The sequence below is a fragment of the Telmatherina bonti genome (genome assembly GCF_933228915.1).
Source record: "Telmatherina bonti genome assembly, chromosome: 20".
Lineage (NCBI taxonomy): Eukaryota > Metazoa > Chordata > Actinopteri > Atheriniformes > Telmatherinidae > Telmatherina > Telmatherina bonti.
This window is the reverse complement of record NC_136618.1, coordinates 7,954,264-7,979,429: the sequence shown is the minus strand read 5'-3', so window position 1 is coordinate 7,979,429 and position 25,166 is coordinate 7,954,264. Positions and strand designations below refer to the sequence as shown.

Below are 25,166 nucleotides of genomic sequence, written 5' to 3'. Positions count from 1 at the left end.
GTGTTTCCTCGCGCTTGTTTTCCGGTGTGGGTCCAAAAGACCAGAAGTTCGGTTTGAGTTGTTTCGGGTCAGACATCAGAGCAGATGGTGCGCACGCGGCTGCGCCCTGCATGTAAAATGTCTCTGTTTGTTAGCAGCGTTTAGCTTTAGGCTGAAGCAGCTGATCGATCAGGAATCGGTTGGTATTGATCCTGGAAGGAGACGCGAACAGGTGAGTTATCAGGAAACACCTGGTTCTGGTGTTGTTTTGATGCAGACACACTCTGAGTTTAGCAACAGTCCCAGAACTTGTCATTTACTGTGGTTTATGACGTGTCGCGCGCACGCCGCGTGTGGTAATACAGCTGACCCACCAGCAGCCAATCAGAGGTCAGGGGTTGTAATCATGTGACTGTTCTCAGGTGTTGCAGAGATGGACGAACCTGCAGGAGAACAGCTGTTCCTGCTGAGAGATGGAGGAGAAGAGGAGGAGGAGGTGGTGAGGAGCAGGGAGGTGGGCTGCCAGTGGGAAAGCCCTGGTGAGGAGGAGGAGGGGAGGAAGGAGGTGGGCTGCCAGAGTGACTCTACAGAGACGAGGGACGCCGGCGTCCAGGTGGACCTGCTGGGTCAGCAACTGAGCTGGACACACTCAGGTGATAATGAAGGTGTGTGTGTGTGTGTGTGTGTGTGTGTGTGTGTGTGTGTGTGTGTGACCTGTCTGAACCAGGTGAGGTTCACCTGTAGTCCAGGTGTAAATACTCTGACTGGTCTGGATCAGGGTCTGGAAGGAGTTCTTCTCTCCTCTAGACATCAGATGGAAGCGTAAACAGGACTCCACAAACGGTCTCTGTGCATCCCTTCACATCTCAGTCAGCAGAAAAATGCTGAGTCGTGATTTAAAATGTTTGACATGTAGGATCCAGCTGTTTTTGTCTGCCAGTCATAGAATCACCAGCTCCTGTCAGCTGATGCCTAAAAAACCCATAAGATCCAACCGTTTCTTCCTGTATGCTGCGGTTGTCATCAGGAGAAGTTTTTTTCCCCCAACTTTATTAAACAAACCGTGCGACATGAGTCAGGATGCATGAATAACCAACATGCATGTTTATGTCAGTGGTTCCCGGCTTCCCACTTCATACCGACACCAAACTAGCTGTTTTGGTCATTTTAACAATTGTAGGTAAGACTTTTTCGGCGCTTTGTGTTTTCTCAGGATCCCGGGTCGGGAACCACTGATCTGGACCATCAGAGGGGAAAATGTGAGAAAAGCAGATAAAATAAAACAGAAAGGAAGTATTGCTACCATGAAGGGGCCTAAAATCATGTCATGACAGTGTTAAAGAACTTAAACAAGCTTGTTACACATGAACTATTACGATAATAGCAACATAATTAAATAAGCAGTTAAAAGAATAAATGTTTTACTGACAGTAACAATAAGGTTAGATGTTGGTGGACAAACATCTACGAAAACATCTTAATGAGGGAAAACGGTGGTATTTTTACTACAGTGTCTCTGAGAGGACAAACAACTCTGTGTGTGACATAAGAACCCCCCTGAGCTTTAAAGGTATCTTGTATAAGACTTACTGACATCTAGTGGTGACAATGGGAATAACACAGTTGTTAATGGACGGTGGCCGTCAGTGGCCAAAAGTCTTCCAGACATAAACAGGTTTTCAGGTGTGAGTGTATCCAGGTGTCTCAGGTGCAGCGATGACTGTAGTATTATGTGTGTGTGTCGTCTTCTGTGGTACTTTTTAAAGCATTACTTCTTCCAAACCAGGTTGACCAGCCTCGGGGGCGGGGTCTGATTTGACTAATAGTTTCACACATGCAACATACAGGCTGAATAAACTAGATCTGAACAACCTTCAGCTCTACTGAAGCATGTATTCATGAACGTTGCAGCTGAAAGTGGTACCCTACCTCTTACATCATGTCAGTAAGACGATGACACGTGATGATGAAATGATTTAACCATCATTGATGCTCGCCTGTGAGTTCACGCGATGCTTCCAAACCAGTGGGATTGAAGTGGAGGTCATGTACTCACATGGTAATTGGAATAATTTTGGTCTGGTTGAACTAAACGAGTCGAGATGCATCGATATGATGAGAAGCGGCTATGAAAAGCATAAAACCAAGCCTGGTATCGAGACGGGAGGGGGGTCCACAGGGTTTTGGTAGTTACTTCATCAGACGGGTACTAAGCTGGAAAGCCGTCGTAAAGCTCAGATGGTTTGTCCATTCAGAAATACCGTAGTAAAACGCTGGCCTAGATTTTATTTTTTTAAAGCTTTAGTTAAGGAAATTGCATAACAATACAGCTTGAAACAGGTTTAAAGTTTTCCAGGTACATTCCAGCAACTGAGCAGTAAAATAGTAACACAAGAAGGAAGGAAAAAAAACAAACAAGAGCTAGCACTGTTTTGAAATTAAGCTTTTTTATGTGGATAAGTATATCTAATATTTACATTCCTTTATATGTACATTTATTTGTATATGTATATTTATATGTATATAGATGCATGTTTATTTAAAATTAATATGATTTGCAAATGGAAAATGAGATTTGAATTTGAAAATAATAGTTTGGTTATATTGGCTTTTTTTTTATTCACAAATGTAGAGTTTGGAAAGTCTTGAGGCATTTAAAAAATAATTAATTTAGTTGAAAAAGGCCCTGAAATTTTGCAAGTTTCCTAAAGCCCATAAACTATATGATTTTTTGGAATAACTTATTTGAATGACAAGCAAATTTTGTTGTTTCTTTTTTCTTTCTTTTCCTCTTTGAAATGCTGGCCTAAATGTGGCAGCTGCCAGGTGGACCCAATTATATCGACTGATATAATTACCTCATTGTAACAGAAACACAAGTTATTTTATTTATATGAATAGGTGCCAACAGAAACAGTTTTATGATATATTTTATTTTTCTGGCATTGACAGATTTTTTTTTACACTTTGCACCTTTTAAATCTGCATAAAAGATGAATGAAAGCAGAGTTTGTGGATGTAGTTGGAGGTTTCAGAGGAGCTGTGACGTGTTTGTGACACCAGAGGGCAGCGGAGGACCGTTGCTGCCTTCTCTGTGTCAGAAAAATCATAGATGCGTCTATATGGATCTCATATTGGTTGCCAGTTTGTACGTTCAAGGCAGGGATCTCCAATCCGGTCCTCGGCGCCCGCTGTCCTGCAGGCATGAATGTTTTCCTTCTGAAACACACCTGATCCAAATCACACTGATCTCCACAGCTTGTTACACTCGTCTGTTAATGATCCATTCATTTCAATCAGGTGCGTTTCTGGCGGGAAACATCCAACACCTGCAGGATACCGGCCCTCCAGGACTGAACTCTGAGATCCCTGGTCAACGGAAACGTCTCGTTGGTCCAGACAAGTTGTCTGATTTCAGGACTTAACAGGATTTAACCAAAACTCTCCAATCATTAACATGTATGTGTCATTTTACCACAATAGTAATTAGTTTAGTTTGTACATTTCATTTAGTCTTATTTTAACTATATCATGTAAATATTGTCACAAAGACCCTTAAAGATGTAAATATATTTTTTATATACTTCACCAGTTTGACAGGCTGAAATTTTCTCTTTAATATTTTTCTAAAAATGTGACAAAAGGAGAAACGCACTTATAGGTGCGTTAAAGGCCATTAAGTTTTCCTTATTTATACAGAGATGCTTTCTAAACTAATCAACTTTTTTTTAATATTAACCAACTTACACCTGGTTATACCTTCACTTTTACAACAATCTCACACTACCGACACATTTATGGGTTTATTTTGCCCTGCCAGAAGACTGCAGGTGTTAATTAGTTTCATGCTAGCTCTAATAAAAAGCAATAGATAAAAACATTCATGTTTTAATTTGTTTAAATAAAAATATAACAAGCTAAACTTAAGTCTGGGGAACTACACTTTGCCCTGCGTTACGTCTGTCAGGCTCAGTGTGTTGTATAAAGTCACAGTGAAACAAAACGTGTTTTTTGGTTTTTAATATTTAGCACATACAATGTTTATTCACATTTTCACATGTATGATCATGAGTCACATGTCCTCACATGTTCACCTGAAAATCTCACATATGAAAGGGAACAGGAAGTTGTTTCTGGTATTTGAGAACTCTATACCCTGAGCTGTGTCTGCACTTCCCTGCAGCCTGACAGACACAGCTCAGGGCAACACCTGGTCCAGGTCTGTTATTGTGGACTCTGTCTGCAGGTTCTTCTGGGATGCTGCTGCAGTGTCTCACCGTCAGACCCGACGGAGCCGACGGCGGCGCTCTACTGCAGCACTGCACCACCAACCGGACCAGAACCAGAACCATCCGACCTCCCAACAAATCCTTTTCAGAGCCCGACCAGTCCAGGACCAGCCTCCGGAAGCGACGGCCGCCTCCGAGCTCCAACGGCAACAGGAGAAGTTTGCCGCAACGCTGTCGCCTCAAACCGCCCGACCCCCAACCGGAGGAGGATGGAGAGGAGGATGATGAGGTGGTGACGGTGGAGGAGGACACAGGTGACCCGAACTGGACTCCACCTGAAGGAGGTGAGTCAGAACCAGTTCGGCGCTGCTCAGCTTTTCTTCAGACGAAACTTTAGAAAAGATTTTTGGTTTTACTGACATTTATCAGAATGTTTCTGTCCAAACATTTTGTCTCCGTTCAGACGAGGCGTCTCCGCCGCCGTCGGCCGGCGGTGACCCACAGCCGGACTCCCAGCATGCACCTGGGCTCACGGTGAAGCTGGAGCCCGACAACACGGTGTGTGACGTCTGCGGTAAGGTGATGAAGAACAAGTCGAGCCTGGCGCGCCACTCCTTCATCCACACGGGGAAGAAGCCGTTCGCCTGCCACCTGTGTGAGATGCGTTTCAATCGCCGTGACAACCTGCAGCACCACCTCAACCGGCTGCACCCGAACGGCGTCACCAAGCTGGAGAAGCAGCGCGTGGCGCCGGCGTGGCTGTGCGCCATCTGCGGGAAGACGTTCAGCTGCCGCTCGCGGCTGAAGACCCACGAGGTCATCCACTCGGGCGTCAAGCCGCACCGCTGCAACCTTTGCGCCAAAGCCTACATGAGGGTCAACGACCTGGAGCACCATAAGAAGGTGGTCCACGTGGACGGCGCCGCTGAGCCACAGCGGCCCAGCTCGCTGCTCTGCGACCTCTGTGGCAAAGAGTTTAAATGCCGGTCGCAGCTCGCCATCCACTTCCAGACACACACTGGCGAGCGGCCGCACCTCTGCGACCTCTGCGGCAGAAAGTTCGCCCGCCAGTACCAGCTAAGGCGCCACAAGATCATGGTTCACAGCAACCAGGCGAATGGCGAGGAGAGCCTGGACGCGCCGTTCACCTGCACCGTCTGCGGGAAACGTTTGAAGTCGGAGGCACAACTCGCCGCTCACACCCACATCCACACGGGTGACAAGCCGTACCGCTGCGGCCTCTGCCTGCGCGGCTTCCAGCGCGCCACCTGCCTGAGGCAGCACCACGCCCGCGTCCACCTGAAGGTGAAAACCGCCAACGCCCAGAACGCTGCCGGTCGCCGAGGGCGATCGTCCTCGTCCAACATCTTCCCCTGCTCCGTCTGCAGCAAAGTCTTCAAGTTCAGGTCTCTGCTGGCGAGCCACACCCTGATCCACAGCGAGGTGCGGCCGTTTTCCTGCGACTTCTGCAGCCGCAGCTTCCGTCGCCTCAGCCACCTGAAGCGCCACCGCGAGGTTGTGCACGCCAACGGGGCGCGCCTGCCCGAGAGCTTCGTCTGCCACATCTGCGGCAAAGACAAGAAGTGCCGCTCGCAGCTCGCCAGACACGTCATCATCCACACAGGCGAGCGGCCGTACGCCTGCGACCTCTGCCAGGCTCGCTTCAATCGCCATGGCAACCTGCAGCAGCACAAGAGACGCATGCACGGCGTCGGCAAGGCGACTGATTCCGATGTCCCGTCCATCCTCTTCGACGACGATATAGTGGACATTATGTCGTACAAGCAGGAGGAGACTGTGGTCTCCATGGATACCGAGGGTGAGCAGATTGAGGCCTCGACAAACGAAGACGTTGAGATCATGCAGGAGCTGGACGCCACCTGATGAAGCGCCACACTGAGCGCGCTCAGTGTCCACAGTCAGGAGACCAACGCTCCGATTTACCAATTTTTTTCAATTGCCAAGAAACATCGTGCGCTTTTCCTCGGTTGTCATGGAAACGGTGTTGTCTCATCAGGACACAGATGGGCATTAGTGTGACAAACAAGCCGAAGGAGGCGTCTCCATGACAACAAGGACTGAATGTAAGGGTAACGGCTTGTGGTGATGACGTCATCAGCCACGCTCATGTGGCCGGTCCAGATCCGGAGTGAGGTTCAGGACTGGACTGTCTGGTTCTGATCTGGATGTAAAACGGATCCGTATGAACAAAGTTCTGTAGGTTTCTGGTTTGAACATAAAAGAATGAAACTGCGCTGTTTGGGTTCTTTCTGGTGTGAATGCGAGCAGAGTGAGTGGTTCCGGTTCTAGATGCAGCATCTCTAGGTTCAGGTTTGTCATAGCCAGAGTAGAAGGTTCAGGAACCCAGATCGGGACCTCATGGGCTGCTGGGACCAGAACCATCTGAGAAAGTTCTGCTTCTCCAGTCAGAACTGAAGCTATCTGTGGTTCTGTAGAACCCGACCCCCTTACCAATCGGCAGACAGGACCAAACCGAGACCTGCTGCTGTTTGACGCAACTTTAAAAACGTGTTCAAGTTTTAACTATTATTCATGGAAACCATGATGGAATCTATAATGTCCAATCGGAGCCGCTGTTTTATATCAAAAAGCGGGAAAATTTATAAAGAGATCCAATCGGAACCGATAGCAAGAACTTGACCCAGGAAGAGAATAAAATGACGTAGGTTTTTTCTTGTAACTTCTAGAACATGAACAAAGTTCTTCTTGTTTATGGTTGTTACCCGCATTAATGCAACATGATGAAAGGGATGTTAAGTCAACTCTGTGGAAAAACGTTTCGACACATCTCGTATAAAATGTGACCTGAAACAAGACGACGTGTAAACCGTATGGATCGGGACCGAATGATTTGTTTTTAATTCAAAATCGCAATTCAAAACGTTGCAAGTAGCAAATCACAAAGGAGAGCGAATAATTTTTACGGCGTCTGATCCCAGTGTTCTTTCCCTCAGTCGTAATTTGTGTTTTGTCTGACAGCTATTGGAAAAATCACATTTTTAAACTTTGCCATGGAATATCCTTCTATATACAGTCCAGTTGAATGTAGTTGATATAAATTAAACTTAAAAATGATATCGGATCCATTTTAAGCCATAATACGACTCAATCTACAACAACAGTAGATTATATTTTAGTTCCACGATAGACGTGAAGTTCTTAGCATCTTCAACTCCCTTGGAGACTTAATGGAGACTTAAAAAGGAACTACATTTAGTCTATTAGCCTGATTTTGGCATGAAGCTAGGTAGTAGTGCTAATCCAGCTTTGTGCTAACGCTTAATTGGTTTTAAGGTAATGTGGGGAAACCATGTTTAGTTTTCAGTGAGTGTGTTTCAGGACCAACATCAACACTGGAGTTTAAAATAAACTACAAAGATGCTCAAAAAGAACCTTAGTATCAACATTACTTAGTTCTATGTTTAAAAGGGGCCCAGCATGACTAATAGTTTATTTTAATGTTGCTACAGCACGAAAATGTAGAGCAAAGTATCCTGTAATCAGACTCATTTCGTAAATTAAGACATGAGAATATGGAGAAAGAGACTTTACTGGTAGTATCGGTAGCCCAGAAGCTACATACATTGAGCTAATTATGCAAATTATTTTGGTCAGACATTAGTTGTTTGGACATTTCCTTTCTTACTATATGCTCCCTCTGATAAATCTTGTCTCTTTATTCTTGATTAACTATACTTATGTTAATCATGGAGAGCAGGCCGATTGATAGGTTATGGCCCTTTTCCATTAGTATCAGCTTGTTTCAACTTAACTTGCCCTGGCTGGTTTGTAGGGTTTTCCACTCGGCTTTTGTACCAATCACCATTGGTGACTGCTTCTCCAGTCAGAACTCAACTTCTGTAACTTTTCAACCCAGGTTCTAAGCGAGCTGAGTCGGGTTGTATGTGACGTTGCAAGACTGCATGTCGCTATTGTTCAGGGGTGCGGCCAATCAGAGGTCAGAGAGTGATATCACTGGAATAGCGACTCCAACTCGCAAGTTGTTTACATTACGTGACAAGCAATGGCGCACCAAAGGTCGTTTCCATGGTCCAACATTAAGGTGAAGACATTTCTTTGCTTGGTTGCTGAGGAAAGGATACAGAGGGAACTAGATGGAGCGACACGAAATGAAAAAATCTATCAAGAGCTTTCCGACTCAATGGCTACACGTAGAAAAGGAGTTTTCAACAGTGTTGAGAGAAGCTGAAAAAGCTCAAAAGTGACTTTCAGCAGGTGAAGGACCAAAATGGTCGGAACGAATCAAACAGACCAGACTGGAAGTAGTTCCAACAAATGGATACAATTTATGGTCGGCAACCAGCGAGCTGCAGACCAAGTAGCAGATTGCCTCTAGGTCCTGTGTTGTTATAGAGCTTGTCGTGCATAACACTGATGTCACAGTGATTTCACACAAACCCCGCCCATTTTAGACCTGGTACTAAACTGTAATAGAAAAGAAAGGTAACCAAGCTTAGGACGAGGCGAGTTAGGTCGAGACAAGCTGACACTAATGGAAAAGAGGCATTAGATCTGTTTCTGTGCACGTGTGTTTTGTATGTTCAAATATAACACTTGAAGTAGCACGACACAACTTTCTGACTTTAAAAGTCTGCTTCTGACATTTTCTTATGACACTGGCATTTTTTGTAAACATTCATCAAAGAAACACATGAGAACATCATGGATCCTTCGCTAAGTCCCATCCTAGAACCACTAATGACAAATTATAAATTAGCAACAGTAACTAAGAGAGAAGGGCCTGACAGGGTTTTTTTTCCTGCACCAAATGTCAAAGCGGTGTGTACAGCTTGGGTTTGGATGAAAAACCCAAAACACAATTTGACAGATGCCAAATATGGATCTAACAGCCCGGAAAACCTCAATCAGCTAAATACGTGAAGACATTAAAAACAGTTTGTTCCAAGGTAAGATGCTAATGCTAACTAGCACACAGTTGTTAGCTACAAGACTTGTAGAATATTAGCTCAAAGTTATTAGTGTTTTGACATTGGTAAGGTAGTTGCGTAGCGCTGGAGGCCAAACAAATCTATTAGAGAAACACTGAAGTAGAGTTGTAAATGAATCGTTTGAGCATTGTCATCGCAATGTACGCATGTGCCATATTCACATCGCAGGTTTTGCGATGTAGGAGGCAAATTCACGTAAGTTCATTTGTCCATCTTTGACCTGCAGACGTGGATGGGAAACCTGTCCATTTTTGTTTCTAGTAAAAAAAAACAACAAAAAAAACATATATACATATATATATATATATATATATATATATATATATGTATATGTATATGTATATGTATATATATATATATATATATGTATATATATATATATGTATATGTATATATATATATGTATATATATGTATATGTATATATATATATGTATATATATATATATATGTATATGTATATATATATATGTATATATATATATATGTATATGTATATATATATATGTATATATATATATATATATATATACATATATATATATATATATATATATATATAGCTGAGAAATCCATGTGTTTTGCGTTGTGAGAAATGGCAGCATAGAAAACTTGCAAGCGTAGCAACAGTAACCGTGGAGGGGCTTAGCGAAGGGTCACTTGGAGAACACCAAAAAAGAAACATGTAAGATAGGAGTGCACTGACTGACTTTTACTGGCAAAACAGCGACCAGAAAAGAAACAGGATGAAGATGGATGTTGAAAGAGCCAGTGAAGTGCAAAATTCTGCCAAAATTTAGCGCAGCTTTAAAGGAAATTCTCTACCTTTTATGTGTCATATTTTAAACAACTATATATGCTGCAAAATGGTCCGAACCTTTGTTGCGTTTCAGTTACAAGCAACTAAAGTCAGTCAGAATTGTGTCCCTTTTGCTGCTCCATACATACAGCTGCACCTCCTACTGGATTATAAATGATCGGTCCTTGGCTGTCAGAGTGAGTCGTGGTGTTCAGAACCTACAGCAACTGGCAGCAGAACTTCGTGTTCAGGTGTTCCATTCGAAAAAAACAACAGGTGCGTCCTGCTGTGCAGTGTCACAGTGATGTGATGGAGCTGTGGTCTGCAGGGGGCGCCGTCAGCAGCCTGAGCCAAACTCAGTCCAACGATAAGGAGGTCAACGACCTGAAACCGTACCCATCGTCCTGTATGAACACATCCTGCAATCAGTCACACGTCTCATCAGTCCACAAAGAAACTCGTTAACGCTCCTCCTCATCCTCATCTCTGTAGAGCAGCTGCTCCATCAGCTCACTGTGAAATCAAACGCACCCACGCAATCACTCCCCCCCCCCCCCCGGGAGGCGTCTCATTTCCTCTCAGCTGCTCATCCTCTCTCGTTAACTTCATCGGCTCGTCAGTTAATTAAACATCTGAGTTCCATGAGCAGGAGGAAGATGAGAAATTACTGAACTGAAAAAAAGGAAAAGAGGAAGTAGAGAAGGAGACATGGGATTTAAAAAGGATGGATGGATGCAAAAACATTTACTGTTGTCAGAAATGATGAAAATAAAATCTCTGTCCTGTGACATCATCGCTCAGCTGGGGATGTCACTGTGATGTCACACCTCCATGCTGTCAGGTTTGGGCGTCCTGGAGATCCACAGGTTTGACTGGTTGGCGGCGGTCTTTGTGCGAGGGTGGCTGTGGGAATATCAGTGATATTATTATCATCATTAAACTTCAATCATCATAAACCATCAGTTTTCACCAATAATCATGATCATAAATCATCATCTGATGATCTGGTTATATGAATTTAACCAAACTCAGTGGCTGTAAAAGGAGGCAAAATCACAGGAGAACACATGAGGACTGAAACCTGAGTTTTTATTTATTTGTTCCCGCCAGTAAGATTGTTTTTACCAGCTTGTCTGGTTTTTTACCAAGTTTGCTCAAAAACCTCGAGACAGATTTTAACGATGTGTTATTGAAAACAGGTCCTAGTCTAACTTAGACTGATCTGGATCTGCATCTGGACGCAGGAATGTTGTGAAGGATTCTTCCTCATTGTGAGATAGAAACGTTTTCAGTAGATCTGCACGTAATTCTACAATTAATGGTGAGAAAATCCAGCATCCCAACAGGTTTTACAAGATATCAAAGATAGATGTGGATCCCAGCAACATTCTGGATGGTAGCATCCAGAACAGGAACGACATTCTGGATACAACCATCCAGAACAGGAACAACATTCTGGATACTCCCATCCAATAAAGGAACAACTTTTCATTACTGCAAGAGAACAACCATGCAACAAACACCACAATGTAGCCGAGACATTATCAATGTATCTAAAATCTGACAATTGATCCATAGTAATTGAATGTAGAACCAGAAAATCGACTGGAATCACTAGATGGGTGGAGATGGAGGATCTTGGTGGAGGTCTGACCTCTCACAGAGCTTTTCTAGTCCATTTATTTATTTCACTCATTTAAAATTTCCTCCAACAATTAAAGCAGGTAAATAAAATCCAGAATTGATTTTAATTTATACAGATTTTTATTAATAAGGATATTAATCCTGATTTAATAAGTAACCAATCATTCATTCATTATCCTAAGCGCTGAGTACGATGAAGGGTCGTGGGGAAGCTGGAGCCTATCCCAGCGAAAGGCAGGGTACACCCCGAACAGCTCGCCAGTCCATCGCAGAATCAGCAACCAGTCACTAACTATATTATCAAAACTTTTGACCTTTTAAAACCAAGCAACAGATTCGTTGTCATGTTCAACTTTCATGTCTGTTACCGATGCACTTCCTGAAATTCCTGCTCAACATCTCAAGTAACTCATCTGCAGGTTTAGTGGTGCAGCGGTGAAAAAAGTCCCCCGTCAAACAACTTCCTGTGTGCCATGTTATGTTATTTTGGCTGTTTGAAGCTAAGTTTGAGGTAGATGATAAATACCTCATAAAAAATAAAACTTGGATGGATTCAGTTGGACTGAACGCTGTGAAGTTTGTACCTCAGCATTTTCACTTCAGCTTTCTGAGCTTTCAAAATAAAACGACCAGATTTGTCCAATAAAGTTCAGACTGGAATTCTGAGCCAAACCAGGACTTGATGGGAGCAAACAGGAATATTTTCTGGGTGCAGAGGAAATTTCCTCATCAGCTTCTCATGATGAGTTTCTGTGTGTCAAACTGCAGCACAAAAACACACATCTCACTGATGTGAAGGCAGCTGCGTGTTAATGACTAGCGTTTATCTGAATGAGTTTAATTAAAGATGATTTTTCTGGTCTGATGGGACTGTCGACAATCTGGGACAAATTTAATAAGAAACTGGCTGGAACTGGTTTCAGTTCAACAGCTTCATTCGAGCTGAGGAGTGATGTTTGAATGAAAATTAATCAAAATTATAAATATAAAAAAGCTAATTAGATAGACTTGAAAATCCAAATCAATAAATAAAACTGAAATAAACTATATAAAGAAAGAAAACAAACAAAAAGTCTATATCTGCATAAAACATATATTATTAATCTTTGTGATCTCATTTTCCAACTTTTTTACAAACCATTTTATTAATTCCCCCTTCCTGAGCCGTCACCTTATCGTAGTGGAGGGTTTTTTTTTGTCCCAAAGATCCTAGCAGCTATGTTGTCTAGGGCTTTATGCCCCTGGTAGGGTCACCCATGGCAAATAGGTGTCTAGGGGAGGGACCAGACCAAGCACGGCTCACAGACCCTTCTGATGAACACAAACCCGGGCAGAAATGTTCCCTTGCCCGGACGCGGGTTACCGGGACCCCCTTCTGGAGCCAGGCCTGGAGGTGGGGCACGAGAGCTAGCGTCTGGTGGCCGGGCCTTCGCCCATAGGGCCCGGTCGGGCTCAGCCCAAAAGGCTTACATGGGCCCCACCTCCCGTGGGCTCACCATCTGTGGGAGGGGCCGTAGGGGTCGGGTGCAATGTGAGCTGGGCGGCAGCAAGGGGCGGGGACCCTGGTGGTCTGATCCCCGGCTGCAGAAGCTGGCTCTAGGGACGTAGAATGTCACCTATCTGGTGGGGAAGGAGCCTGAGCTTGTGCGCGAGGTTGAGCGGTTCCGGCTAGATATAGTTGGACTCACCTCGACGCATGGCTTGGGCTCTGGAACCAGTACCCTCGAGAGGGGCTGGACTTTCTTCCACTCTGGAGTTGCTCATGGCAAGAGGCGCCAAGCAGGTGTGGGCATTCTCATCAGCCCCCAGCTTGGTGCCTGCACATTGGGGTTTACCCCAGTGGATGAAAGGGTAGTTTCCCTCCACCTTCGGGTAGGGGGACGGGTCCTGACTGTTGTCTGTGCTTATGCACTGAACAGCAGTTCAGAGTACCCACCCTTTCTGGAGTCCTTGGAGGGAGTGCTGGAGGGTGCTCCTTCTGGGGACTCCATAGTTCTGCTGGGGGACTTCAATGCTCACTTGGGCAATGACAGTGAGACCTGGAGAGGAGTGATTGGGAGGCATGGCCCCACCCCCCTGAACAAAAATGGTGTTTTGTTATTGGACTTCTGTGCTCATCATGGATTGTCCATAACGAACACCATGTTCCAACATAAAAGTGTCCATATGTACACCTGGCATCAGGATTACCTGGGCCGCAGTTCGATGATGGATTTTGTAGTTGTATCGTCCGAACTGCGGCCACATGCCTTGGACAGTCGGGTGAAGAGGAGGGCGGAGCTTCAACTGATCACCACCTGGTGGTGAGTTGGCTCAGATGGTGAGGGAGGAAGCCGGTCAGATCTGGCAGGCCCAAACGTGTTGTGAGAGTCTGCTCGGAACGTCTGGCTGAGTCCCCCGTCAGAGCGAGCTTCAACTCCCACCTTCAGCAGAGCTTCAACCATGTCCCAAGTGAGGCGGGGGACATTGAGTCCGGATGGGCTGTGTTCCGTGCCTCTATTGCTGAGGCGGACAGCCGGAGCTGTGGCTGTAAGGTCGTTGGTGCCTGTCGTGGCGGTAATCCCAGGACTCGTTGGTGGACACCAGCAGTGAGGGATGCCGTCAAGCTGAAGAAGGAGTCCTATCGAGCCTTCTTGGCCTGTGGGACTCTGGAGGCAGCTGATGGGTACCGGCGGGCTAAGCGGCATGACGAAAAAACTCGGGCATGGGAGGAGTTCGGTGAGGCCATGGAGAAAGACTTCTGGATGGCTTCGAGGAGATTCTGGTCCACCATCCGGCGGCTCAGGAGGGGGAAGCAGTGCTCCATCAACACTGTGTACAGTAGAGATGGGGAGCTGCTGACCTCAACTCGGGACGTTGTGGGTTGGTGGAGGGAATACTTTGAAGACCTCCTCAATCCTACCAACACATATTCCGATGAGGAAGCCAAGCAGGGGGACTCAGGGGTGGACTCTCCTATCTCTGAGGCTGAAGTCGCTGAGGTGGTTAAAAAGCTCCTTGGTGGCAAGGCCCCGGGGGTGGATGAGATCCGCCCGGAGTTCCTTAAGGCTCTGGATGCTATGGGTCTGTCCTCGCTGACACGCCACTGCAGCATTGCATGGACATCGGGGGCAGTGCCGCTGGATTGGCAGACCGGGGTGGTGGTCCCCCTTTTTAAGAAGGGGGACCGGAGGGTGTGTTCCAATTACAGGGGAATCACACTCCTCAGCCTCCCTGGGAAGGTCTATTCAGGGGTCCTGGAGAGGAGGGTCCGCCGGATAGTCAAATCTCGGATTGAGGAGGAGCAGTGTGGTTTCCGTCCTGGTCGCGGAACAGTGGACCAGCTCTATACCCTCTTTGGGGTCCTGGAGGGGTCATGGGAGTTTGCCCAACCAGTCTACTTGTGCTTTGTGGACCTGGAGAAGGCGTTCGGCCGTGTCCCCCGGGGGCTCCTGTGGGGGGTACTCCGGGAGTATGGGGTACCAGACCCCCTTGTGCGAGCTGTCCAGTCCCTGTACGACAGGTGTCAGAGCTTGGTTCGCATTGCTGGTAGTAAGTCGGATTCGTTTACGGTGAGGGTTGGACTCCGCCATGGCTGCCCTTTATCCCCGATTCTGTTCATAACTTATATGGACAGAATTTCTAGGTGCAGCCGAGGTGTTGAGGGGATTCGACTTGGTGGCCTCAGGATTGAGTCCCTGCTTTTTGCAGATGATGCGGTCCTGTTGGTTTCATCTGGTTGTGATCTCCAGGTCTCACTTGAGCAATTCGTGGCCGAGTGTGAAGCGGCTGGGATGGGAATCAGCACCTCCAAATCTGAGACCATGGTCCTCAGCCGGAATAGGGTGGATTGCCCTCTCCAGGTCGGGAGTGAGTTCCTGCCTCAAGTGGAGGAGTTTAAATATCTCGGGGTCTTGTTCACGAGTGAGGGAAGGATGGAGCGCGAGATCGACAGACGGATCAGTGCAGCGTCTGCAGTAATGCGGACTCTGCGCCGGTCTGTCATGGTGAAGAAGGAGCTGAGCCAGAAGGCGAAGCTCTTGATTTACCAGTCGATCTACGTTCCTACACTCATCTAGGGTCAGGAGCTGTGGGTCGTGACCGAAAGAACGAGATCTTGTATACAGGCGGCTGAAACGAGTTCCCTCCGCAGGGTGGCCGGGCTCTCCCTTAGAGATAGGGTGAGGAGCTCGGTCATCCAGGAGGGACTCAGAGTATAAGCCGCTGCTCCTCCGCATCGAGAGGAACCAGTTGAGGTGGCTAGGGCATCTGGTCAGGATGCCTCCTGGACCTCCCTGGTGAGGTGTTCCAGGCACGTCCCTCTGGGAGGAGACCCCGGGGAAGACCCAGGACACGCTGGAGGGATTATATCTCTCGGCTGGCCTGGGAACGCCTCGGGATCCCCCCCGCAGAGTTGGCAAATGTGGCTGGGGAGAGGGAAGTCTGGGCTTCCCTGCTAAGGCTGCTACCCAACTCTGGATAAGCGGCAGGAAGATGAAGATGATGAAGATTTTATTAACTCATGTCCTTGTCTCTTTCGCTCATGACGACAGAAGGCAGCTGAACAGTTCACTGTGTTGTATTTTCTTTTTAAATGCTGATTATTTCCCAAATTCCCATGAATAGAGGTGAATTTGAAGAAGCTGAAAAAAATAGAATTATTAAAGATTGCCAAAATGTATTCCAACCTCCCCGAGAAGTCATGTAAAACATCTTAAATCACTTTTTTTGGGGGGGGGGGGCTAAACCAGCCCACCTTGCTGCCAAGAAACAAGAGCCCACGAAGCAGGAGGACAGATCCAGACAATCTCCATGCTGCGTCTAGTCTCTACAAATATAAGCCTACAATGGTAACGACAAGGTCATTGGAACCTTCAAGCATTTGATTGAGCTGTCAGCCTGTCGGTCTCTGACGTTCCCGCCGAGGATGTTGGAGACTGACAGGCTTTTCCTGATTAACAGACTAAAAATCTGTTTCTGTTCTTTTGATGTTGACTGTGAAAAATGCTTATTTGTGGTGTTACGCTAATGGATCATCTGGTACAAAATGGCCGAAAATATCCCTTTGAAGCCCATTCACAGAGACGGACTGGACATCTGGCATAGTGGCTATTTTCCTGCTGGTTTGACGACTTTTTATTGGTCTCACTGGTTCATAAATCTCAGTAGATCGCTGGTGTTTCTTCACAGGAATCTGTTGAAAACTTGTTCCCGTTTCCGTGACTTTGACTCCTGTTTGACTGGAACGGTCAAATACCCAACGGCCATGACATTGCATTTTCCTGCTAACTACGATTCTATGGAGATTTACATGGACATTGAGCATGGATCGAGCATGCACGAGTGGCATAAGCAAAAATGACGAGGTTGTATTCAAATGAAGAGGTGTGACCATCCTTTATATGCAGGTAGCCACGCCCCCACCACATATGTCACCATTCAAAGTGTCAGTGAAGAAGATCCCCACATTTTACCATCAGAGCCATGGACGTTCTGGTCAGTCACAAGTTAACAGTTAACCAGGTTAATGGAACCAGAATAAAGTTTCTTTAGATACCATCACAACATCCCCCCCCCCCGATGGAGGGGGTCTTACCTTCTGCTGAGCATCTGGAAACAGCAGGACCCAGACGCCACCAGGATGAGTAGCAGCAGTGGGATGGTGGGGATAATGACGTACAGCAGCAACATGCCTGAAGACACAGCCGACAATGACATCAGAATGACATCACCACAGCTTACATATCACAGGTGGTCCTACCTGAAGCTCCGGTCATGGAGACCTGTGGGGGAGCCTCGTCGCTGCCCGCTGACTGAGTGACCACACCTCCACCTGCAGTCGCTGCTGAAAGAAAACAAGCACACACCGCTGAATGACGTGGTTAACTCGTCACCGGTGAAAAACTGCAGCTGCTACACACAACTCACCTGAGTCCCGTTCAACAGGTGTGTCTCCATGTTCCTTCACAAGATGGCTCTCTGCAAAGAACAGCTGAGAATGAGCAAAGAAAAACACGCGGATGGTACCTGGAATGTTTGACGCTGATTGGCTGATTTTACCTGGTGTAACTGAAGCCGCTTGGCTGATGTTACCTGGTGTAATGGAAGCTGATTGGCTGATGTTACCTGTTGCAATGGAAGCTGACTGGCTGATGTTACCTGGTGTAATGGAAGCTGATTGGTTGATGTTACCTGGCATAACGGAAGCCGATTGGCTGATATTACCTGGTGTAATGGAAGCTGATTGGCTGATATTACCTGGTGTAATGGAAGCCGATTGGTTGATGTTACCTGGTGTAATGGAAGCTGATTGGCTGATATTACCTGGTGTAATGGAAGCTGATTGGTTGATGTTACCTGGCGTAACGGAAGCCGATTGGCTGATGTTACCTGGCGTAACGGAAGCCGATTGGCTGATGTTACCTGGCGTAACGGAAGCCGATTGGCTGATGTTACCTGGCTCATACTTGCAGATGAAGTTGTGCTTCATGTTGCAGCGGTCGTCGTTCCATTGGTAGAGATAAACTCCGCCAGGACCAGGAAATGCAGTTGGCTGATGGTACATCACAACACAGGCTTCTCCTCCACATGATGGCTCATCAAAATACCAGTTCCTGCATCATGATCATCGTCATCATCATCATCACCATGACACCAGTTACCTGCCTGAGTGAGTCACCTGACAAGCTCACCTGAAGGGCGCCACGCTGCCGTCGGTCCACTGGTAGAGCTGTGGACAGACAGTCAAGCTGTTGCTGACTTCTGGTTGAGTCTGATCAACTCCATTTACCCGGGTCAAGCCGATCCAGAAATCACCGTCCGCGATTCCGCCTCTTCCTCCTGCACCACCCACTGCTCCTGAACGCAGCGCCTGGAGGCGAAGATGAGGAGGTGAGGAGGAGGAGTGGAAGAAGATGAGGACCAGGTGTGTTTGTGTCTCACCTGTAGCAGGTTTTCAATGTCTTTCTGCTCGCTTGGACTCTCGATGCTGAGCAGCGATCCTCCGTCCATCTCACAAGCCTGCTGCGCCTCCTTGAAGGAGACTCGACTCGACACATCATGAAAGTATGCAATCTTGTAGCAGGGAAGCTCAGGACCCCCCAAACACACCGTCTGACCTGAGACACACAGATATGTGCATAGATAAACATAAAATATCAAACAAAATGTAATGTATGTGATAAAATGTAAAATAGTTTAATAAATAAAATTAATAACATTTATTAAACATTCAAACTGATCAATTTTACAAATACAAACAGTCCATTTTAAATAAATTTGTAAATATAGTTTTATGAAAAAATTGTAAAATTTAAAAAGGTTTATTTTATAAGATTGATATTTTGTATATTTTATGAATGAAATAAAAAATATACAATATGCTCAAATATAAATTTGCATTTTTTAATTTGAATATGAATATATTTTATTTTTCTACCCATTTTCTGCAGAAAATATGTACATTAAAAGTAAACATATGTAAAATAATATATATAAACACTGCTTAATCGACACAAATGTATATATATATATATATATATATATATATATATATATATATATATATATATATATATATATATATATATATATATTATCAGGGCTCATAATTTGTGAACACAGTATATATGAGGATTGACAGTCTAAAAGGAGAGTTTATTAAATGCAAACATCTTCATGATGTTTTGAACGTCTTTTCTGTAAAAAGAAAAAAGAGAATATATTTGTAGTTTTTATTGTTTTTTTGTGCCAGGACGCTGTTGTTGTCCTGCGCCGGCTCACTGGAGATAACATGCTTCTGTACTAAAATGAGCTTGACATCATGTAGGTAACTGCTGTCCCACCAGCATCATGACATGAGAGAAGCTCTGTGCTGATGTTTGCAGGAATGTTTGTGTGTGTGTGAGTGAGTGTGTGTGCAGCTGCAGCAGTGATTAATACACCGTCTGGTTAAAACAGCCTCACTCAGACCTACTTTAAGTGATTAGCTGGATTCTCTTCTGCACCATCATCACTTTCCTGTTAAAGCCACTAAAGAGCTCCATATATATCTGTCCTCCTTCAGACCGTCGGTCCGCCTGAGAGCTCTCCGAGCACGGCTGCCAGCGCTGCTGAAAACGCATCGCACGCTCCATTGTGACACAATGCAAAGAGGTTAAAGCTGGAACGAAGACGTCTTGTCAGTTTAATGGAGGAGATCAAACCTGAAAGTCCTGAAACAGATGAGCAACCTCAGCAGCATCGCCACATCTCCACCACAACACTGATGCAGATGGTTGCTAGGCAACGCTTTCTGTACATCCGCTGTCAGGGCTTGTTGATTTCAGACGATTTGAGAACTTAAAGTTTCAGTCTGCAACATTCCTGTTAACAGCAGCGCTGTGAAGCAGCGATAAATCTGTTTATTTCCTCACTAATTGATCCGCATCAGTGAAGAAAACGTATCAGTGATCAGTTATGATCAGAGCAGCAGAGATTCCGGCCCAGACCTTGTAGCTGGATTTCTGCTTCCATGATGCTGCAGATGTTTAGTACTAGTGAAAGATCTGCACTGCAGCTGGATGCTCCCTCTCCTTTTTAGTCTGCAGGACACGCCGTCCATGCTGTCCACAAACTATTCCACATCTTCATCCAGGTTTCCACTCAGAACATTTTAAATGAGCTTTGGTCCAGAGAAGACGGTGTGTTTCTGGATCCTCTTCACATATGATGGAGCTTTAACCTGCATGTGTGGATTTCAGCCTGAACTGGGTTCACACTGGTTTCTGGAAGCTTCCTGAGTCCATGCACTGGTTTCCAGTAGAGAATCATGTCTGCTGTTAATGTATACAGCCTTGTCCCAGCATACAGAGATTCCTTCTAATTATCTGAATCTTATTATATTCTGCACTGTAGCTGGTGGGATCTTCACATTTTTCTGAAATTGTTCCACAATCTTTTTTGTCTCAGACTGGTGAAGCTCTGTCCATCTTTCTCCCTGAGAGAAAGGTTCTGGTCCGTCACACCACTGCAGCCCCCCCGCAGTCCTGCATTGGTTTCGTTCCTCCTTGTCTCTTCTTAACGGCTCATGACCTTTATTCTGAGTTGTGTCTCAAAAACTCTTCAGTATCAGTGTTGTTGTTTGTCTGTGTGAGCATCCAGCGTTCAGCAGCTGAGTGTCCACATCTGTCCAGCTCCGTCCAGAATCCACATGTTTGTGCTAAACTGGGTCAGAACTGGTTGTTCGGCATGTTGTGTTTGTTTTGATCTCAGAAACAATGGTGGAGGATACAGACACTGCCTTCTTAGCTCGATCTAAGCAGGCGTCGATACGCTGTTTAAATGGTTTGCAACCATCGCTCACATTCCGAATCAAAGTTTTATATTGATCCAGATTGATTAACTAATAAAGAAACTGATGTAGAAATGAGTTTACAGTGAATTCATTCACTTTCGTGGTCTAATTTCTCTGTACACATCTTCCTGATTAGTTTGTCTAACTACCGGAGCCCAGGAGGGACAAACCAGACAGTCAGAACATATAGATGATCTGACAGTTCAACTGAAATGAGACTAAAAACATGTTCTAGTTTGTTTTGAACATTTAGTCTCTGCATGCTGGAGTCTTTGTTCCCCTGCAGAGGGTGAAATTTCAGCTTTTTCTATCAGGATACCAGATCACTTCACAGCTGAGCTTTACGCCACACACACACAACTGGAAATCAGCACTCTGGATGTTTTAAACGTGAACTACAGCTGATCATTCAGAGGTGCAACGAGAAATGATCGAAGAAAGACGGGAAAGAGAGAGAGAATGGGACAGAGCCAGTGATCAGACAAGATGGACTTTTACTGTCAAGAGAGAGGTCAGAGGAGAGACAGGATGAAGATGTTGGATGAGACGTCATTATGAAGCGACTCACTGAGAAAATCTGCCAAAGTTCAGAACTGCTTCTTTAAAGACGCACTGCAGAATTTTAGCCATTTTCCCGTCACGCGTTCCCCCCATCGACGGCTAATCCAGCCTCCATCCTGCATCCTACCTGACCGTTAACTGTCTCCAGCCAGCAGAAGACTATCTTACCATGACTCTTGTTTTGTCTGTTTCTCCCTTTTAATCTTCTTGTGTTACTTTGCTAAATCCATGACGTTGTGTGTTCAAAGCAGCCAGTTCCTTATTATACTGTGAAGAGAAAGGTCACGTCTCGGATGTAAAAGCTGTATAGTGTTGGTTTCTCAGGCTTGGAACCAAGCGGCAACCTCCGGCGGTTGAGAGTGAAGCCTATGCAGAAGTGCATAAAACTGAAGTTCTCTCCTCATCCACTAGGGGCTGCAGAAGAGAGTCAATCCCCATAGACTCCCATGTTAGAAAGACCAACTTCACAGCAGAAATACACATTTACAGCAGAAATAAACATGTTTACAGCAGGAATAAATATGTTTACAGCAGAAATAAACATGTTTATAGCAGGAATAAACATGTTTACAGCCTGGTTAAAAAATTAATTTTAGATTTAATAGGTCAGGTTTACCTTCATGACAACTGTGGGCGGTGTGAATTATTTTCTAACTCGCCTGTTTAAAAGTTATATAATCTCAAAATTTGGCATATTTAGGGGCGTGTCCTTTTGATTGACAGGTACCCGATCTCCCGCTTAAAGTAATAAAAATGTAGAACAACCGCGGTTTTTAGCTGGTTAACAACATGACTTAGCTTTAGCCGGTTTACCTCCTTTAGCTGGTTAGCTCCTGTTAGCTTTGGGTTAGCCCGTTAGCTCTTAGCACAAGCAGCTCAGAGTTTGGTCGATGTCAATCATCCACCATGACGCTCACTGCCCCCCCCCCCCCCACCTTTTTGCCTATATTTGTATTGTCCGGGAGAGACGACACACATGCCCCTGCCAAGATGGTGATGGTAGGAACCACCCACCGAGCTTCAATTCAGCTCTTCAGAAACCTACATGTTGACATCACGGAGGCGCCGCCCATCTTTTATATACACATGCTCCTCAACTTCCGTACCAGTACTGGACCCAGAAGAAACAAAAGAAGAAGAACCCAGCCAACTGAGAGGAACCATGTGAAGCCATGTGGTCATAAATATCTCCAGTTCAACGCCCAGCTTGGCACCAACTCAGCAGGCAACAGTCTGTGAATGCGATGTCATGCAGGGACTTGTGGTCAGTAGACATGAGGAATGAGGTCGGGTAAAAAGATCTGGTCCAGTTTAAGCTGTAGATCCACAGAACTGAGTCTGGTAAAAGGTCATCTATTTGACTTTTTCTCGCCATGTCGTGTCTTGTGTCAAGTGGACGAAAAAGAGATTTTAGTTGGTTGTAATCTGCTGCTTCCCCACCAGGTGTCACTGCAGCCTGCGTGATGCTAACTGAGCAGATTAACCCCTTCACACCCAACAAACTGCCTCTTTGATTATTATTTTTAATCCAATGAATACATCTATTTACGGTTGTAATTACTTTTGTTTATGTATTTATTTTATATTATTTATTTTTCAAAATAATATATTAATTGTCTATTCATTTATCTAATATTTAAGTCTAAGTCTTTTTGCTGTTTTCTCCTGATTTTTTTTTTTTTATGTTATCATTTTTATACTATTTTAAATCAATTTAGACATCAGGAGGTTTAAACTGTTTCCATGGTACAAAGCAAAAAATGATTTATCTGTTACATTTGTATCTTGAAAGTTTCATCGTAAACTCAACTATAATGAACTGAAATATGTAAATAGAAATAATTTAGTTCTGTAAATGATATTTTAAGTAATTTAAAGAGAGAGATTAAAAAAGTCTGTTTTCTTATTGTTAAAGGAAAATAAAACATTGATCTTGACAAACAGAAGCAACTGAAAGGAAAATCTGGTCTCATAAATGATAATCAATGTCGCAGATGATGTCATCATTACGCCTCTTCGGTCATGTGATCAGATTACCAGCAGCTTTCCAGAAACTTTCTGACCTCAAACACCTGATGCAGAATCAGTAACACAAAAACCACTTCATGCATCAGCAACGTGCACACTCACCGCTCATCACTCGCGCCGTGTTGACCTGGACCACCACCGTCACCATGACGACCCCCAGCATCAGCAGCATCTCTGGATGAGAAGTCATGTTTGTCAGAGTGAATGCTGGAGTCCTGCAGCCGTCAGCATCTCATGTTTCTGTGCTTCGTCTTCACTTTGATGTGGAGCTGAGGAAGAGGAGGGTCTTCACTGCCTCCTCCTCCAGGATCGATCAGAGCCTCAGCTGCACCCTCCTCTTCATTAAACCCTGGGGGGCCACACACTCACGCGCACACACATAACCACCCACAGTTTAATTCACTTACTGGAGGCCTCATCTGATTGGCTCATGCAGAGCAGCTGATCAATAAAAGACCGTCTCTTCTGATATCTGCAGTTATGAGCAACACTTCCTCTGCATTGATCCATGCGCTGCAGGAATTCTCTCTCATTATTCACACAGAGGACCAACGTGCACGCTCGTCTCCATATTTTAAATGAATTAATGTGATATTGAAGGGAAGCTGAGGTCTGCAGTGCTGCCGGAACAGAGCCTGATCCTGGGGGGGAAGCTAGGGGGGGGCTGCCCTGAAGATGACCTCCTCCTTCAGTGTTACAGCGTCTCTACATCACATTGGAGACTCATGCAGGCCATCATGATAGTAATTTGACTTATTTCTTTCAAGTTTTTTTCAAGTTTAATTAATTTCATCTTTAATTTTTACAGCACCAATTAACAAAAAGTAATTTCGAGGCACTTTCACCAGCGCAGTCCAATTATGATCCAATTAAAATAAATCCATTACATGATCCAAATTAGCCCAATTTATAGTAACTATGTTTAATCAGCTCACATAGCAAAACCACCAAATCTTCAACTCTTCATCCTGAGCTGCAGTGTGACAGTCCAGAGGAAGTCCTCCAACAGAACCAGAACCAGGAAGGGAGATCGCATGACTGGGCCAGTTGAGGCTGGAGCATAGACTGTATATAGAGATGGGCGGAGCCTCCGTGACGTCACCCATTGGTTTCTTAAGAGCTGAATTGAAGCTCAGTGGGCGGTTCCTACCATCGCCATCTTGGCAGGGGCATGCTTGTCGTCTTGCCCGGAAAATACAAATATGGGCAAAGAGGTGGAGCTGAGAGGGGGGCTGTGAGGGGAGCTTTGTGTGGCTAAGAGCTAACCGAGCTAACCGGAGATAACAGGAGCTAACCAGCTAACAGAGGTAAGCAGGCTAAAGCTAAGTCACGTTGTTAACCGGCTAAAAACTGCGGTTGTTCTACGTTCTTCTTATGGGAGATCGGGTACCTGTCAATCAGAAGGACACGTCCCTAAATATGCTGAACTTTGAGATCAAATTACTTTTAAACGGGTGAGTTAGAAAAAAATTTACTCCCCCCACAGTTGTCATGAAGGTAAACTTGACCTATTAAACTGAAAATGGATTTTTGAACCAGGCTGTAAACATGTTTATTTCTGCTGTGAAGTTGGTCTTTTTAACATGGGAGTCTATGGAGATTCCCTCTGTTTTGCAGCCCCTA

General features: G+C 45.1%; 2 protein-coding genes across 3 annotated transcripts; one reads left to right on the top strand and one right to left on the bottom strand.

The window, feature by feature from the left end:
- Nucleotides 1-6,401, top strand: LOC306770494 (zinc finger Y-chromosomal protein-like). Of its 2 annotated transcripts, none has more exons than XM_079259349.1 (4): nt 1-211; nt 402-632; nt 4,226-4,552; nt 4,672-6,401. In XM_079259349.1, the coding sequence occupies exons 2-4, from the start codon at nt 413-415 to the stop codon at nt 6,090-6,092; spliced, it is 1,968 nt and encodes a 655-aa protein (XP_079115475.1). In that variant the 5' UTR covers nt 1-211; nt 402-412; the 3' UTR covers nt 6,093-6,401. The 2 variants fall into 2 exon arrangements, with proteins under 2 accessions (XP_079115475.1, XP_079115474.1); XM_079259348.1 differs by having other exon boundaries at nt 402-644.
- Nucleotides 6,402-10,818: 4,417 nt separating this feature from the next.
- On the bottom strand, nt 10,819-23,715 carry chodl (chondrolectin; the record flags this gene model as incomplete). Its single annotated transcript, XM_079259344.1, has 7 exons — nt 10,819-10,900; nt 17,217-17,313; nt 17,382-17,465; nt 18,077-18,234; nt 18,313-18,491; nt 18,563-18,738; nt 23,646-23,715. The coding sequence occupies 7 exons, from the start codon at nt 23,713-23,715 to the stop codon at nt 10,819-10,821; spliced, it is 846 nt and encodes a 281-aa protein (XP_079115470.1).
- Between the last annotated feature and the right edge of the window lie 1,451 nt (nt 23,716-25,166).